Below are 18,614 nucleotides of genomic sequence, written 5' to 3' on the forward strand. Positions count from 1 at the left end.
GTCTCGTTAATATTTTAAAATGTAGTAATCACAAAATTCCGTGTAATGGAATGTAAGGACTCGAAACAGGTAACGCAGCGAGCAAAGCAATATTCACATTTCGTGTGGTATGCTCGCTTAACTCTAAGGTTGCTTAAAAACACTGTGTTGATAACGTTAATAAACAAAAAATAATTGTTTCTTGTCATTAACAACAGCTGCATGAGTAGGGCAAAAAAATGTCAGTTAATGTTAATACTAACAATGTATACATTTCTGGTAAACTGACTTGCTCCACATGATTTCTATAAAATAATCGTGCCACTGACGTATGGCACATTTAAGATAGTCCAGTTTTTGAGTACGCATTAGAATGACCAGAATACCAACGTTTCTTTAGTGAGAAGTTTGCCGTCGTCATTTATAGTTGCAATATTCAGCTCTCAGTACAGAAGTTTGCCGTCGTCATTTATAGTTGCAATATTCAGCTCTCAGTACACTCATGTAAAAATTTTAGTCCTAGTCCATGTGACCAGAACCCTTTAAAAGGGTATAATATTTAGGAATTGCATATCATGTCTAACCAGTTTCAGATGAAAATATTTTTTTCTGTGTTAGAATGTTCATATTGAAGATTGGAATGATCTTTACTGAAGAAGGTGTAGATAAATAAATTTTGCAACGATAATGGAAATGGATCTAGTGCCAATTGATGTGAATTGTAGTTACTGGCTGAAATTGTTAGGCTTCCCCAACATTTCAAATGAAATATCCAAAATTTTAACAAATAACTGGATGTTTTGCTTTTGAGCACCATTTTACTGTTGGAAAGTCGTACCTGTTTGCTTGTAAAGTAAATGGAAAACTACTTATGTACGGGTACAAACGAAATATAAAGAAACATTTGTGTGTAAATACTGATAATTTGAGATAATCCATATAAAACTCTCCTTTTTGATGAACCCCATTCATCAGTGATGGGTTATTGAATTTGTCGTAGGAGAATCAACATTTGAATCCAATCTTTCTGATTAGTTTTTATTTCAGTGGGTATTGTAACCCTTTTAACACAAAGTTCACTTGATCGTTAAGCGATAACCCAGTGCCTTGGTTCCATAAGTTCCAAATTCTCATTGGTATATCATTTATGCACTTTTTAAGGATTTAATGAACATCATAGTTCATCTCTGAATTTTGCAGTGTGTCATTGCCAAGTGAACGCATTTTATGGAAAATTGTAATGTATTTTCATTCAGTATATTTGAACTACAGAGTAGCAAATTTCCAAGGCAGGTCGAAAAATGACGTGTAAAATGGGAGAATTTGAATGAACTTTCTTACATGTTAAAACTATGCATGGAAGTGTGATAGTAAGCCAGATCTTTACCTTTGAGCACACCATCTTAAGTGTCCTTCATTTACTGACGGAAAACCTTAATTGGTATGTGCCTAACAATTTGAAGTGGTGGTGGTCATATAGTGAATTAAATGTACAGCACTAGCTTCAGTGTGTGTTGGGTTTGCTCATGACAGCTGCTGTTTGAGTAAGTGGGCATAATGTGTAAAATACTTGCGGTTATTGGGTGGGTCAAGGTTCAGATTCCTACAGAGTCATTCTGATTTTTTTCTCTCAGTTTCTGTAGGTAACAGTCTTTTCAAATGCCACACCAGTTCCTGTTCCCATTGCCTAACTGAGGTACAAACTTTAATGTTGTTTCAGTGTGATGTAAATTTTAGTGCACATACGAAACTGTCACCAAAAAAACAAAATAAAATTCCTATGACTGTGAAAAATGAATAATTGGTACACTCCAGTATTGACTAAGTTTGGCCTAGTGAAATGTAAACTCAGCTGTAAAAAGTTCTTAACAGGCAGCCTGTGCAACACGTTATGTGGATGCAAGTGCAAATTACAGGCTTTGCTTTCATTTTTCTCATACTTCGTGTATTGTAGTAGGTTGTTATTGTAGTGATGAGTGTATATTCAGAAGGGAGAATTAAAAAACAAAACAAAAAGTTTGTTTTCTTGTACATCTGGACAGCTAACAAGGGAAGGTCTTGTAGTTTAGTGAGGTAGTATTACTTTTATTTACAGCATAGTGCTGGACTGATACTTGAACCAGAACCTTGTGAGACTGTGGTGGGTTAGGCTGTATGTTTAGTTTGTGAAGTGTGCATTTTTGTACCTTCCTTTCTGACACCCCCCCCCCTTCTACAAACACACACATCAGCTAAGTTAGGCTGTGAAGTGCACATTTTTGTGCCTTCCTTTCTGACCCCCCCCCCCCCTTCTACACAACACACACACACACACACAGTGGTGTGGCTTGGGGGAGAGAGTAATACTATCACTTATACCTTTATTTTGCTTGACTGTTCATGACTCGACTTCACTTTTATGAATCGAGCGAGGTGGCGCAGTGGTTAGCACACTGAACTCTCATTCGGAAGGACGACGGTTCAATCCTGCGTCCGGCCATCCTGCTTTAGGTTTTCCGTGATTTCCCTAAATCGCTCCAGGCAAATGCTGTGATAGTTCCTTTGAAAGGGCACAGCCGGCTTCCTTCCCTAATCCGATGAGATTGATGACCTCGCAGTTTGGTCTCTTCCCCCAAACAACCCAACCCAACCCACTCTTATGGGGCAACCAAGTCACCTGAGTCTGTCGATACTGGATGTCAGATTCATCTCATAATGTGATGATGTTATGGCATGTGATGGCATACATGTGCAGACTGGAAGGTGACAGAACACTGATAGTATTTTGTTTGTGTCTTTATTATATTTTGGAATGTAGTGTAGCCCAGTTTCCTCACACACAATTCCAACCACCTTCCCCAAACCCAACCCCATCAGCTCACCCTGTACACCCTCCCCACTCGTATTAAAAAAAAAAATTTAAATCACAATAATTCTATGGAACGCCATTCCACCAGCAATACCAGTCTAAATGAGATTACAAATTGGAAGAGTGAGAGCACCTTTTTTTCCCCCTCCCGATCAGATTTGGTCACCCCACCACCACCACCTGCAAACTTGTCTATTCTATTTGTGCAAGCTGCAGGGTCACAACCCTTAAAATCAATACTATGATTCACTGCCAAATGCTCATACCCCCATTTCCTCAAACACCTGTAAGAAAAAATACATCATGCATAACAGTGCTGCTGTCCTCAATATACTGCTCAATCAACCCCACAAGTTCCCTCTTAAATGGACTATGCAACACCTGAATATGTCCCCTCCCCCTTCAAAACAACACCCACTCCCCTACACCCACAGACCAACCTCCAAACCACCCCTCCTATACTTACCATTTCCAAATTGAAACTCATCAGCCTCCACTGCCATGCCGGGACGCCCAAACTTCCCCATGTAGTAACACACTTTTCACACTCACTCTTGTCTCATGTGCAAAAAATATAATGAAGACTGGTAACAAAAATAATACTCCACTAAAATGTTTCCCTCATGGCCAACCTAGATCTCTCAAACCAGGTACCCTGCCAGATAGATCTTCAAATATTGTAACAGTGACACCACCACCTGTACAGGTTTTGGTACGACTACCACACGTAACACAAACAACTTCAAACCTCAACATCCACTACAAGAGTGTGCCACCAAATACTACAGTAAGATGCCTACAAACAAGAACCAACTCAAAAACACTGTGCCACAGTGACGTCACACACCAGGACAGCATTATGTCATAGGTCAAAGCAGACTGGTGGAATCAGACACTTCGCATGACACTACCCAAATGCCTTATATGACAGCCCATTAATCTGGCCCATTTTGTTGTAAGAGAATTTAATAAGTTTCTTTCTTCCATTTATTTTTATAGTACTTTTTCATGTTGTACTTTGTAGGTCCGTTTAAAATTTTAAGTCTTCTGTATGACAACAACACAAATGCTTCAGGTTTCTTCTTTTCTGGGTTTTTTGCAATTTGTACTTCACTTCCATATTCTTACAGGACCTCTGTCAATTGTATTTCAATATTTGACACCAAAAGAGCCATTTATTGAATAAAGCTCTCTTTACTTGTGTGCAGGCTCGATACCCTTGATTTTTTAATCATCTCATGTAATCCTAGTGTTACTACATCCATGTCCAATTTTGATATTAAAAAAGTTGATATTTTCTATTCTAATACTTATAACTTTTGTCTTAGTTTTGGTTAACTGTACTGTATCTTGTGTACTTAATATGTTGCCCATTACTTCATACAGTGGAAGTTACCATAAGCATAAGGTTTCAGCAATCAATTTTCACCCCATGCTTGCCTCTCTCTGCAAGATATTCCTAATTTGAAGAGACAGGACGACAGTTAATCTCTCATCCTTCCCTTTTACTCTGCTGTAAGCTTATTAAAGGCAAGGAGGAACTTTAAAATTGTACTTTTATAGCAAGACTGGTATGCAGTCAGCATTTGTCACTTCCACTGATCAAAGTGATGCAGTGGATAAAACACAGGTGAACTCACATCGCCAAGCAGCAGGATTTAACTCGCTGTTCAGCTATCTAAAATTAAAGTTTTCGTGGTTTCACTAAATCTCATTTGATAAATACTGGAAAAGTTCATTTAGAAAAGCCACAGTCAGTTTCCTGCCCCATGACAGATTGCATTAAGACTCATAATGATGTTGTTAATAGTGTATTAAACACCAATTTTCCTTTGTTCACCACTTTCTGCTGCTGTTTGGTTTGCATATATGTGCAATGTATTGCTGTTTTAGCAGTTACATTGATGTCTTCTGCGTATATGTAGAATTAATGCGTAAACTATGGTCTATTTTAGACAAGGAAATGTGCTCATGTGTATTCATGAAATACATCTTTTAATGTTATTTTTGCCTAGAAACTTTGTACCTACACATTTGCAGATGTGTTAAAGGGATTGTTTAGCATAGGATCATAACCAAGTGAGGTGGCACAGTGGTTAGCATACTGGACTTGTATTCACGAGGACGGTGGTTCAAACCCGTGTCTGTCAATCCCGATTTAGGTTTTCCGTGGTTTCCCCTAAATCGCTTCAAGCAAATCCCGGGATGGTTCCTTTGAAAAGCCACAGCTGACTTCCTTCCTCATCCTTCCTTAATCCAATGGAACGATTGACCTTACTGTTTGGTCCCCTCCCCACAAATCAACCAACCATAGTAGCATTGCTTCTAAGAGTTTACAGTGGCGTTTTATGATTCAGTATTAACTTGGTAATATGGAGAATATACTGTTACAATATGTTAGGTCTTTTCATTTGAACAACTTTTCTTATATTGACTACTGTAGATGAATTCAGTTACACACACCAGTTTTTATTCACTTGAGTTTTAAATTCACTCATTTAGGCTGGTCAGTTCCCTCCCAAACTGCTGCCTGCATATCTGCAAAGACCGTTTGCAATTGTTAGTTTATTATTGCTTCTCATCAACATATCTGGAAAACTCTGCCTTTCAGATTACAGTTTTCTTTTGGCATTTAATGGCAGAATTGACCACTAGATGTCAGGAGAGGAAGACCCACCAGTATAAAAGGAGTTGTTGAGTATTGTATCGAGGAAGGAGGTGGTGAGTATTGTATTATCAGTAGAAAAGCAGTAATAGAAGAACGTGTGGGTCAGGGGTGGCTTCAAATGAAACTAATCATTCAGTGTCACCTGAGTAACGAATCCATCAGTGGCTTTTTAACCCCTGTAGAGCTGCCTGATTTGACTGTTGATGTGATAGTGAAGTGGAAACATGAAGGAACAGCCACAGCTAAACCATGTCTAATGTAGGCACTGTAGTGTACAGACAACAAAGCCAAAGACAATTTTTCTGTGTATCCACATTTTAAGCTGAGTTTCTCAGTCTCCTTTGTGATAAATGTAACTGGCTGATTCTTCAGATCAGTGCACAAAAGGAACCCAATCTTAATAGCTCCAGATAATTGTATAAAATAACTGGAACAGTTGTTGGTATATCATTTTTATGAACCCTAATAAATATGAGAAGCAACTGATGTTCTTTTCCTTCTGTTGTATTACAGACTGAATCAGCTGGCAGGTTGATATTGGTTCCATCCTGCAGCTTATGTCAACAGCATTTAAAATCCTTGCAAAATTGCTACGAACCTCAAGGTATGTACTTCATAGCTGTTAATTCACATGAAATGACTATTTTGCTGGTTTGGTCATAGTGACATGTTCATAATTTTAAAATATCTGGTACCTATTTGTAATAAAATAAAAACAAGGTTGAAGACTGCATTTTCAGTGGTATAAAGATACAGGATTAGCATCTGGGTTCAGAGAATCTTGTCCAAGGAAGCAGACATCTAATAATTTAAAGTTGGAAGCAGCACAGTAAAAAAACCAAAATTAGTATTGTTTCAAATGGCAGTCCTTTACACTGAGTAATAGTGATGTAGTTGGGTATTATGGCAATTGCCATTTTGGTTAATAGCTAGTAGTGACGATTTCAGTTCCTTGCCAAAAGAAATGGTAAGTCGCCAGTATTCGCACTGTTACTTTGTGGCTGACGTGTTCTGGAAAATGATGACTGAACCAACTAGTTTGTGTTTATATGCTTTCAGATGTGCAACTGAATAAAAATTAATATTATATTTTTATTTAGGTAGTGTTCTATTATAGAACTCTTTAGACTCTGTACAGTTAGACCAGTACAGACCTAATATTACTTCTCCAGCATAAAAAAAAATTCTTGAGGGAAATGGTCTGTGTATTTATACTCTTGACAGTTTTGTCAGTTTTTGCTAGTCTGTTTGAAGTAGACGGTGTTAATTAAAGAAAACACAGCAGATACAGTAGCACCTATCATGTGATCTACTTTTAGGTTCATCTAATGATAAAGTTGAGTTTTATTAGTACTGGCTAGATGCAGCAAAAAGCTTACTTAATCTGCTGATAGTTATATCAATCATGACTACATTGAAAACTCATTGTCATTTGTCACAGGGTTCTGGCTTTTTCAAAATTTCCTCAGTTGTATAAATTTGTGGCCAGTAGTTAATTTGAATGATAAAACTTTTTGAATGTTTTGAGATTAACTTTTATTTGAAAGAAAGTCTAGTGTGTTATTCAGTAGGTCATTTATTAAGGCCTCAAAAGAATGAAAAATATTCTTCATATTGATTCTAGTTTCTAATTATATTTGTTCATGCAAACAATTTTGAACCATAGTTTTTAATCCCTTCTTGACACACTAAGTGTTTGAATTTTTCTTACGAGAATCACAGCTAGTTTGCTTTGTCACAGCATTCTTCTGATCATACGGCTTTGAAGCTTGATTAGACACAAACTTCAGATACATTGTAGTCTTTCAAGGTGCCTTGAATAGTCTGGTTCATAGAAGTTTTTGAGCACCCGACTCCATTCCCCTCAGAAATAACATCTGTTTCCTTGTAAAGTGAATGGTGGGTTTGCCCATAATTGATCTCATTCATTACATCTCATGTCTAGATAATTTGTTAATTGTCCATATATTGTACAGTTTTCCAGCTGCAGAAGAGAGCCATAAAAATAAAATCTGGAAATAACTGAGCTTATTATAAGAGCTGTTTAAAAGTTGTAGAGCCATAACTGGTCAGCATGAGCACTACCAATCCATTATGTACAATCAGAGAAACAGTAGCAGTTGTTCCACAGACAACTGTATCAGTGATCATAGAAGAAAATATAGACATAACCTCCATTTAGAAAAAAAAATGGTAAAAAGAATTCTTGTGTAGAGTGAAGGAAAGAGAAAATTCATTGAACTGTCAGAAAAGTGACTGGGTACAGAAAATGTTTCCCACTCCCATTGTAATCCCCTCCCCTGTATCTAATCATTCTTGATATGTTGTAACAGTTGTTTCTAGGTAATGTTTAGTGTACTTACTACTGCTGCTGCTGCTGCTGCTGCTGCTGCTGCTGCTGCAGTAATAAACTATTTTTGCAGTATCTGACTCAGTATATATGTCATGTGCATGTCCTAGAAATAGGAGTTTGGGCTTTAGGAATAGATCATTCCATTGCATTGTAGTACCTGCTTTGCTAACAGTTTTTTGTGTGCTTCATAACAGTGAAAAGTAAATGACATCAGTAACTGAACAAATTCTCACAGTTGTGCTTCATGTGGGATGCCCAGTTGTCAGTGAAAAGTACATAATTTAGTTCAGAATTTTACCAATTAAAATGGCTCAAACTGCATATAAACATTAGTTTTATATCTTTTGCTATAGACTGAAAGTAACACGCTTGATTTAATTTTTTTGCAGCTCATGGCTTTTCGAGTCAGAAAATCTCATTCACTGCTCCTTGGTTTAGTAGGCATTGTCCTAATAATGTATTCAGCTTATTATTCGAATTCAGGATACCTATTTGTCGAAAATGGGCCAAGTAAGTCTTCTATTAAATTGTATGCTTACATTAAAATTTTCAGTGCTTCAGTACAGTAGCTATTTATTACCTCTCACCTATGTTATCATTAATAACTTTTGAGTTAATATTCATAATTTCTAATCATATTCACACTTCAATGGGAGATATTTGAACTTGGGAATGTATTGCAAATTGCAATCGTTGCTTTTAGTAAGAAATGGATGGGTATTAGACTAAACACATTTTCTTGTAATACACACTTAACGTATACTTCAGAATTCTATTTAGCCACAGTTCTGTTTCTGGACCGTAGAACTTTTTATGTTTGAACCTATCAAGATATTTCTGTTGTTCTTTTGTAAATTTCTTATCAATATGAAAGGTTGTAGTGTGTTAAAGGGAAAATAAGGGATAGACCATTTGTACTTCACTTTCAAAGAAAGTAAAGTGCAGAGAAGCTAAATACTACATTAATTGCCACACAGTTAATGACTGTGATAATTGAAGCAGTATCCACACTCATGTCACAAGTTAAAGATTTTGAGAGATCCATGTGAAAACATTACCTCCTGGTGACACTGTTTAACCGTTGTGGAAAAACACAGAAACATGCAGCGTACAGTACATACTAATATGACACCACTTAGTGTTCCTGCAACAGTATGTGTGTGTAAAGGTCTCTGGTGTTGTTCTGATTATTTTTTAAGCTTTGGCACACAGTACTAGTAGAAGAGTAACAGAATGGCACATTGGGACTGATGACCTCAGAAGTTAAGTCCCATAGTGCTCAGAGCCATTTGAACCAATGACACATCAAACACATTTGGATGACATTACATCCAGCCAGATCAGTGTCAGCTTTGAGCTTAGTAACAGTCAGTCCATGGTGGACTCAAAGTTTAATACTGCCCACATCATAATGTCACAGATCCCTGAAGGGAGGCAACACTGCCTGTCCAGGCAGGGTTCATCTTGGGTTCTCATTTGCATATTTTGGATTCAGGAAGATGCTTTGCATGCTCAATGCATTCTTCTCACAAAGGCACCAAATAACTCATAAAATATGGTTCTTAGCTGACCATTAGTTGACTCAGGAACAGTGGCATAGTGAAGTGTTTATGGATAAGTCACGGTTCAACTTTAAGAGTAATTACCACTATATGTTGACTTTAAAACTCTGCCTGTAGTATCAAAAGGGGACCATATAGTAACATCAATATTCAAATCTGGAATGGCAGCCTGTTAGAATTGCGTGTATGCCACTGTATGTGTTTACAAGGGCTACATTAATGACTGTAGGCTATGAGTATGACACTTTGCAGTAATATGTGGGCCTTTCTTATAGTGTGTATGGACCTGGGTTCTATCCAAAGGATAATGATACCAGGCAATGAAAAGCTGACATTGTGACTGAGTGCCTGAAACATAAGGTCAGTCAGCTAGAGTGACAGTTTTTTCCTTGGACTTGAATCCGATTGAACATGAGTGGGGACTGTAGGCAAAAGTATTTAAACCTCACTAGCACAGACCATTGCTGATCAGATAAAGACACTGATCCATGAAGTGGAAGTGTTGCTGCTAGCCTTGCTGGTACAGTATGGTCTACACTAAGGATTTATGTTGTCATGTAAGCGCATTACACACCATACTGACACTGTGTATGCCAGTTTTGTATGGACATCACACATTGTAACTGTCACCCATAACCTACATATGCGTGTCCACAACACTTTGTATCCATATTACTTGCTCAAAACGTCCCCAGTATGTATGTTATAATGCTTCATGTTTTGTGGATTTTGGAGATTCTCTAACTTATAAAAATGAGTGTCATAAGACTTTGTTGTATGCCAGGCTCCTGAATGATGGTAATGTTGCTGTCAGATAAATTAATTATGCACAATACACTCCATTCTCAGGTTATACTACAAGAGAAGACAAGGCTAGATCTGAACTGAAGCCTTAGATTAAGAGGTGTTCTTTTATCCTGCTGTAAATTGTTTGATAAACTGAAATTTTAATTGCCTCGAATAAATATTTCTCACCCTTTCAAGAAGTTGTTTGTTTTCATAGTTATTCTTTCTCTCCCAATGGATGAGTATTTTTAACTGGAGCTGTTGCTTAGAATTAGTGAGTTCCAAACCTCCATCCAACCCTACTACATTTAGTTTCTCTCTTCTTTGCCTAAATCACCCAGGCACATTCTAGTATGATTCCGTTTGAGGGCATTCTTCATTACTTCCTTTTTCCACTTGCCCTACCCCAGTGTTTTGTTTCCTAATGCCCTCAGTGGTGGCAACTCTGTTCATCTTCCTTCCTAATTTTCTGTTTTTCCTTCCTCTGTTCGTCCTCCCTCCCCCCTATCTCCCATGCCCTTTCTGATCATTGGTCCTGATTCTAGTATTGTAAAACAAATCACATACCTACATTTACATGGCACTAATGACTGCACTTTCTCTACCTCCTATTTTACAGTCATTTCTTGAAAGTTATAACAATTTTATTTCAGGTAAATCTTGACCTGTGTGTTCCTTATGTCTGTTTTTCCTACAAATATAATCATGCAATTAAGTGTTGTGTATTTATCTTAAGATATGTTCCTCATGGAATGACTTATAAGAATTTCACTACTCATAAATGAAGTATGAATCTGTCTTTTTATTATGTTATTTGCATTATTGGCCAAGGGCAGTAAAATTATGGCAGATTCTCACAAGGCTAAATATCTTCACTAAGTTTGTTGAGGAAATCCCCCTCAAAAGAGTTTTAATCATCAGAAATATTATCAGGTGAAATAATCTTATACATTTCTTTGAGAAACTACTATACTTTATGCAGAACATTTTCCACTATACGTTGTAGCTAAAAAGCTGATTTTTTTTCCTAAATCCTGTGAACATTATTTTTAGAGTTAATTAAATATGCATATAATATGATATAGCATTGTATTCTTTCAGTGATAAATTTGTGATTTGGAAATACTGCTGCATGAATTGGTGTTGCCGAGCTAAAAATGAATACTACCTTTCTTTCCAGATTCTCTTGTGTTCTGTGAAATGCTTTTAATTTATTCCTAAGCATACTGAAAGGACTGTATAATTGAGAAAATATCTACACTCATTGTTCAAGTTACTGCAGATGTTAGTAATTTGTTCACATGAAAATTTTCAGCTGGTAACATTTTTTATGTCACACAGATTTTTATATCATTAATGATTTTGTAAATACTTACCAGTGTTTTAAATTTGGTTGCTTTTCTGTGTGTTGTGTGTGTTATAAATAATATTTGGAAATACCAAAATAGTAAACAGAAAAGATGGTTGCAGTTACTGAAAAATTAACACTTTTAACAGGAAATGTCAGAGTTCAAATTGTGTCCAGAGTTCTTGCCTCATTTTCATTGGTTCGCCTTATTTCTATATGAACATGTGCAGTCCACAAGCCACTGTGCACTGTGCGATGAAAAGTGCTTTTTACTAATATCAAAAACCTTGTTCTACTCTGTTTGCATATGGAGTGAGATCCCAATGTAACAGGCAGTAACATCGTTGCCAAGTCTTGTTTCATCTTTACGTGCCAGATCAGGTTCAAAGAGAACAAAATTACCCATCTTCCGAAGATTAGTATTGAGTTCCATGAGCATCCCCATTATATCTGTGTGTGGAACACACTGCCATGCTATAATGCATGCAGTTCATCTCTGAATATTTTGTTTGTCTGCTGTATAGATTATATAATGATTCCAAGTGGTGGGGTAGCAGTCTAGAACAGAACACACTGGTGTTGTCTTTGCAATTTTCAGAAATGATGGGCTGCACTTTCTCAGAGTTCTCGCAACAAAATTGTCTTCCATTCACGTTCCCCGCTAAATGATTCCACATGTTCATTCCATTTTGTGTCTATCCACATTCTGTGTGTCTATCTCCCATTCAGTACACAGTGTGAAAGTACTGTCCAAATTATTCACCAGCTCCTTTGGATCATCCAGCAACACTACCTTCCTGTTGACAACATCATAAGCAAAATTGCTCTACATATATTGTTGATTGACAATACAGCACAGTGTTAAAGCAATTCGGGAATCTAGGAATACAGCATCTACATTTCCATTTACACCAACTGCTTCCATAAAAGGTGAATCAAAGATGGATTAATAATGTTCTTGCCCAGTGACACAAAATTTCCGATATGATGTAAATGTCAGTAAGATATAACCCCCTCCTGCTCCTCCCTTCCACACAAAAAAAAATGAAAATGGTACAGATGAAATGACTTTGCAACCACTATGAAATTTATCAGAGGGTTACTTCCCATTTTACCATGCGTGCTTCAGTGCCGTGCTGTGCTGTAAGTCATCCAATTGTTTCCTTGCAGTCCCTTCACGGTTGATACATCGAGGGTTGTTTTGTATTCCTACCTTTCTTACTGAAAGCTGGTTCTTGAAACAGTGTATGTAGGCTTTCATAGGGTAATACAGAGCTCTTAAAGTGTGTGTCAGTTTAGTTTTACTAGCATTTTCGTGATGCTATTCCATGGGCCAAACAAACCTGTGACCATTCATGCTGTTTTTTTTTGTGTAAGTTAAATATCCCTTGTTAGTTCTATTTGCTATGGGTCACACACACTTGAACAACAATCTAGGATGAGTCGCAGGAGTGTTTTGTAAGCAGTCTCCTCCATAGGCTGATGGTATTTTTCCATACCAGTGTATTGAAGTGTTCCATTTGCTTCACCTATGATGGAGCCCATGTCACTGTTTCATTTCATAACCTTACAAATTGTTACAACCAGTACCTGTATGGTTCCAGTTGTGACGTACTGATATTTTAGTCCCAGGATATGAAGTCTTTTGTTTTATGAAGTGCACAGTTTTACATTTCTGCATATACAGAGCAAGTTGCTAATCTTTGCACCACTTTGAAATCTTATCCATATCTCCCTGAAAATTTGTGCAGATTTCATCACAGTACTTCATTATAGATAACTGTGTCACTTCTGAAAATTCTAAGGCTATCATTAATATTTTTTGCAAGATCATTAATGTACAGTATTAACAAAGTCACCAAGAAACTCTCTGGAGTTTACCAGAAGTTACTTCTACATGTGTTGACAACTTCTCATCCAAGTAACATGCTGTGTCCTTCATAGCAAGAAGACCTCAATCCAGTTCCAGAATTTGCTTGATATCCATAATAAGCATAGGTGCTGGTTGTACTGAGTCGAATGCTTTTTGGAAGTCAAGGAATAGTTCACCTGCCTGACTGCCGTGATCCATTGCTTTCAGGACGTCGTGGGAGAAGTGTGAGTTAGGTTTCACAAGAGTGATACTTTCAGAATCATGGTTGTTGGTATGGAGAAGACCGTTCTGTTACAGAACATCATTATTTTTGAGTTCAGAATATGTTCTAAGATTCTAAAACACATGGCTATGACACTGAACAGTAGTTTAGGGGAGACGGTAGGTTCACTGCGATGATACATGTCCATGGCTAACCAATTTTATGTTCATCTCAGGAATTCTGTCTGTAAATGTACAACTATTGGGTGCGCCTCATTAGTATTAATACATGGAAATGTATTTATAGGTTGCTCACCAGTGAATGTCACGTCTTTTTTCATCTTATTCAGTTTGATGTGTTTATTCACTTTGTTTTGATTTGTGTTCATTTGAGAACCCTGTACGTGGTGTAATGTCATCTGGTTACATATTAACTATTATATGTGCTTTGTAACCAGAATAATAAATTCAGTATTATCATAACACTCCTCTGAAACTATAAAAAGAACATAAATACCGAGTATCATTGTAACTGTTGTTTCCATTCTTGCACACAAATTAAAGCAACAACTCATATCTTCAGTTGGTACATTCATTACGATTCTGGAAACTATTGCTGCCTTTTCTTTCTTTGCAAGTGAGAACCTACCAACTTCATACTCATTATTTACATACATATTACAAACAGTATTTAACAACAAGCTCCCCTAGGGGTAAATGTGTGCAAAACATTACAATTCACTGTGAGGAAAATGTTGTTATTCCTTTTCACTTCAAAGTAATGGAAGAAAAAGGCAGCAGGAATATTCCTGTAGCTACGATATGGGTTCAAGTCCTGGTCCGGCACAAATTTTCATATTCTTTCCATTATACTGCTAATGATTGTCCGTATTCACAACAGCAAGTACATTTCATGTATTCCTTCGCTTTTACCAGAATACATTTCATCTTCGTGTGTACTTTAATTGAAGATTTTCCTATGGAGAAAAGAAGTCTGCTGAAATGCCCATCTTGTAATTTTTCTTTTATACTGTAGCTATTCTTTCAGAACACATACTTCATATGTGCAATCTCAGGATTCATATGTGATGGAATACTCTGCATGCCGAAATATAAATCAGTGTGTGTTGGCTTGCCGTATACAGAGTGGCTAATCTACCCATTCAATTTTTGTTGTACCAAAACATCTGAAAAAGGCAACATAGCTTCTGTCTCTCTCAATAACAAACTGGATGTTTGGGTGCATGTCATTCTTGTGATTGAGAAACTGTTCAACAGCTTGAGTGCCCTGTGACCAACCATAAATGTGTTGTCAACATATCAGTAAAATTAACATCAGTAAAATGGAGCTAAATTTAATGCCTGTTCCTCAAAATGCTCAATAAAATACTTGGCCCCTGTTGGAGACAATAGAGGAACCCATCGTCATTCAGTTGGTCATACCAATTTTATCAACATGTAAGATGTAGGTGGTTGTCAAAATGTGGCAAAGAAACTTCATAGTTTTAAAAGAAAAGTGGTCTGCCAACAGTTTTTTGTGTGTCTTGCACAAGAACTTTGGTAAACTGAAAGACCACATCGAGAATGACTAACACATCATTTGGGCTAGCTTTGATTTGTTTGGTTTTGTCAGTGATTAAACATTTGAAGTATGTTCTCCAAAAGAGCAGCTAAGGCACTTGAGATACAAAGTTTGCGCTCTTCAAAAAATTAAAATGTGAACTATCTGTTGTGATTCTTCCTTGCTGCAGCACTACATCTAGCAAAATAGGTAGGGCCCTGGAAAGATATACCATCACACCCATGTTCTGACCATCTAAGAAGGTAGGGAGATGTTGTGCCTAGCTAGACAGCCTGAATGTGAGGATCAGTGGGATTTCTAAGGTTCCATAGGAATGTGGAAGCAATGACATCAAGCAGTCCATCTATACAGTTTCCAACTGTGGTGCAGTACACCAACTGCACATTAAAAATCAGGAACTTTAAAAATGACTAGTTACTGAGTACACCATCATGAATAAATATAGAATAATGTTTGATGAAACTAAAGTCTTGCCCCATGCTTCTGTACACTGGGGTTTTGTTATCAAAGGGGAAGCAGTAATTGGAATGTGCAACAACAAATTCAGAGATAGTAGTAGATATGATCTTAGTCATGTGTGGAAGGCAGCTGTCAACATCAGCACAGACATTGACACAAAATCTGACAGCATGGCATATTCTGACCAATTAAAAGTTGTTTATGTGCTATAAAAGGTAACCACAGCAATCAGTTGTTCTTGCTGAACACTGTGACGATGATCATCAAAAGCTTGAGGTTTTTCCTAGTATTGATGCACAGGAGGAAGAAGTATGTCTTAGACAAGAATGTCATTGCAAGAAAAGTTGTTCATGTCCAATCTCAAAGCATGTTCATTTGGTGTTTCTTGATTTTGACTAATACAAAGAACACTGGCTTATTTCACAGATTGTTCCAGATTATATGGACTTCACAGTCCTATAAACTATGGCAAGGCCTACAGATTGCCAACACTTTAGGCAAGAATGGCAACTGACCATCAACATAGGAAGTGACATGCAATAAACATAAATAACTGAGTACTCATATGTATTAATTACACTATAGTCAAGGAATTACAGTAATCATTCACACCTTGTAAATACATGTATCCATCTGAAGTTATTTAAAATGAAAAGACCACATAAATCTAGTTTTAAAAAAGACAGATGCTGCGGTCAATTGCAAAATCACAGTACAACCAATTCATGAGTATTGTCTGTCACGGGCCATTATATAGTTAAATTAGAGTGGGTGAGGTGAGAAGGAGACAGCACAATTTGTTATAGGCTCGTGTAGTTAGTCCAGCAACATCACAGGATTGATTGACACACTCCAGCATAAAATGCTACTAGAAATATGTGTCTCAGAGGTGCCTGCTATTAAGATTACAAAAACAGAAATTCTAAATCATTTCAAGAACCATATTAGTTTCTGACTTACCTCTCAAGTAATGACTTCTTTTTTTGATGTCCCATCCTGCATGTGGAAATTATTTTATTTATTTCGCCAGATACCATTTGAGTAGGCCGTCATTTATACCAGGATATTGGAGAAAGTCAAGTATGCTATCACACTAAATCATGTAAATTTGGTTCTCTGTGCACTAACTGTTTGCACATTGTGTTTCCGAGAAGGCGATGGGAATGATATTGGCATTTGCATAGACAAACTACCCAAACTTCATATTGAGTCTTGCTGATGTGCCAGACTAATAGTCCTTAACCTGGTGTGGCTCACTTCCATATGTTAAGCTAGTGCATTATAGATTGTTGTATGGCTAGATGATGTAGGGTAAAATTAAATAATTCCAGACTTTTCCAAATATACCATCAGTTGTTCCTCCTGTGTACCTCTCGCATATCCAATGGAAATGAGACTGGTGTGCTGTTGTTTATATGCTCACATCCTAGCATGGCTTGTGGAGTACAGAAACAGATGTAGATTGAGGAGAAACACAGTATAACAGCTAACCAGTTGCACCATAAGCATGCTTCGTTCTCGTGAAAGTTTATGTTGCATCAAGCTGATGGTTGACAAAGAATTTGATTTCTTATTTCTCTCCTGTATTTTGCTGTCCCATTCTATTGAAGTGCCACAAAGTTTCACAATTGCACAGTTTGTAAAACTGCATGTCAGTGTATAATTTGGACATTAGATAAGTCTTAACTGGTTTCATTATAGTCCTACAGTGTCTGCCCTGATAAATGATTTCATTCTCATTGGTTCCAAAATACAGATCTTCCAGTCAGATAGGTCAGTTTTGTTTAGAAGTATTGATGGCGAGGGCCTGTATTAAGCAATTTTATAGTAGGTGCTCAGTTCACTGAACTGTCTAGTGAGAGTGTGTGAATGTTAAAAAATGAAGCTACTGATACAATATCCCACTGCCCAAAATGTACTTAGAACTGTGTTGTGAATACCCTCTGATTGCTTCATTGTTAGTATTTTTAGTTTTATTTTGCAGATGCTCTGCCAGAATGAGTCCATATTCATTGCTTTTCACATGACCAAACATAAACTTTACAGCAAGAACTCCTGTGGCCAAAACATACTACAAATAATTTCCACCACACATTCACAGGAAACTGAAAATTAATCAGTCTGATGAAATTATGAAACTAGTAAAATATTAACACATACCTGATGTTTGCAAAAATATTTGTGTTATAAAGTTAGCAAAATTGTCTTAATTCTGCAGAAACGTGACTAAGTGGTAAAGTGCCAGACTACAGATCTAAAGCTCTGACACTGGAATTTATCACTGCTTTCTCCTCTGGCAATGGGAAAATGCCAGGTTGCACTGCATTTTAGAGCCAACATTAAACTGTAGGTCCACCTATTACTATCTGGGTAAGTCAGTTCAAAGTTTGGAGGAAGGGCAACTGCATACCACCTCCAATTGGACCTGCCTAGTAAAGTGCTGTTTTTTTTTTTTCAACCTTCAGGTTGATGGCAGTTTCACCTTTTTTGCAATAATAAGTATTCTAAGAGTTTTCAGACTCACTAGAATTGTCAGGGAACTGCAAAAGAAAACTTCTAGTTGCTGTAGTAATGTCCATGCAGGCACCCATTTGGTGCATGTGTAAAGAAATCTAAGCAAAGGCAGTATAATTCAAGTAAAGGTTTTGTAGCTTGCATGGAAATGTGCACTTCAGGGCAACAGGATTCCAGAGGCTTCAAGGTTTAACAGCAATAGGATAAAAGAGAAGTTAGTCAGATTTGAAAGCCAGTTTATTTCTGTCCATTCTTTCTGTAAAGTACCAGATATACTGCCAAATAATTCTGTGGAAAACATAAGATGACCATTTTAAGGATTTTTTTTCTTTGATTACAGGAATTTAGATTGTTTTGCTAACATCTAACAAATATATTCAAGTCTCACAATGGGGCAAGGTTGGGAAGCAGGTGGCAAATAAGCAATCGTACATGAGAATG

The 18,614-nt window shown here is 37.0% G+C and overlaps 1 protein-coding gene across 5 annotated transcripts in view; it reads left to right on the forward strand.

The window, feature by feature from the left end:
- Positions 1-18,614, forward strand: part of LOC126183286 (beta-1,3-galactosyltransferase 5-like) — a 325,368-nt gene that overhangs the window by 293,154 nt on the left and 13,600 nt on the right. For all 5 annotated transcript variants that reach the window (XM_049925118.1, XM_049925120.1, XM_049925119.1 and 2 more), the window contains 2 exons: positions 6,009-6,099; positions 8,238-8,358. In XM_049925118.1, the coding sequence (XP_049781075.1) occupies positions 8,241-8,358 (118 nt within the window). In that variant the 5' untranslated portion in view covers positions 6,009-6,099; positions 8,238-8,240. The remainder of the gene's footprint in view (positions 1-6,008; positions 6,100-8,237; positions 8,359-18,614) is intronic.

Source organism: Schistocerca cancellata, chromosome 4, assembly GCF_023864275.1.
Source record: "Schistocerca cancellata isolate TAMUIC-IGC-003103 chromosome 4, iqSchCanc2.1, whole genome shotgun sequence".
NCBI lineage: Eukaryota > Metazoa > Arthropoda > Insecta > Orthoptera > Acrididae > Schistocerca > Schistocerca cancellata.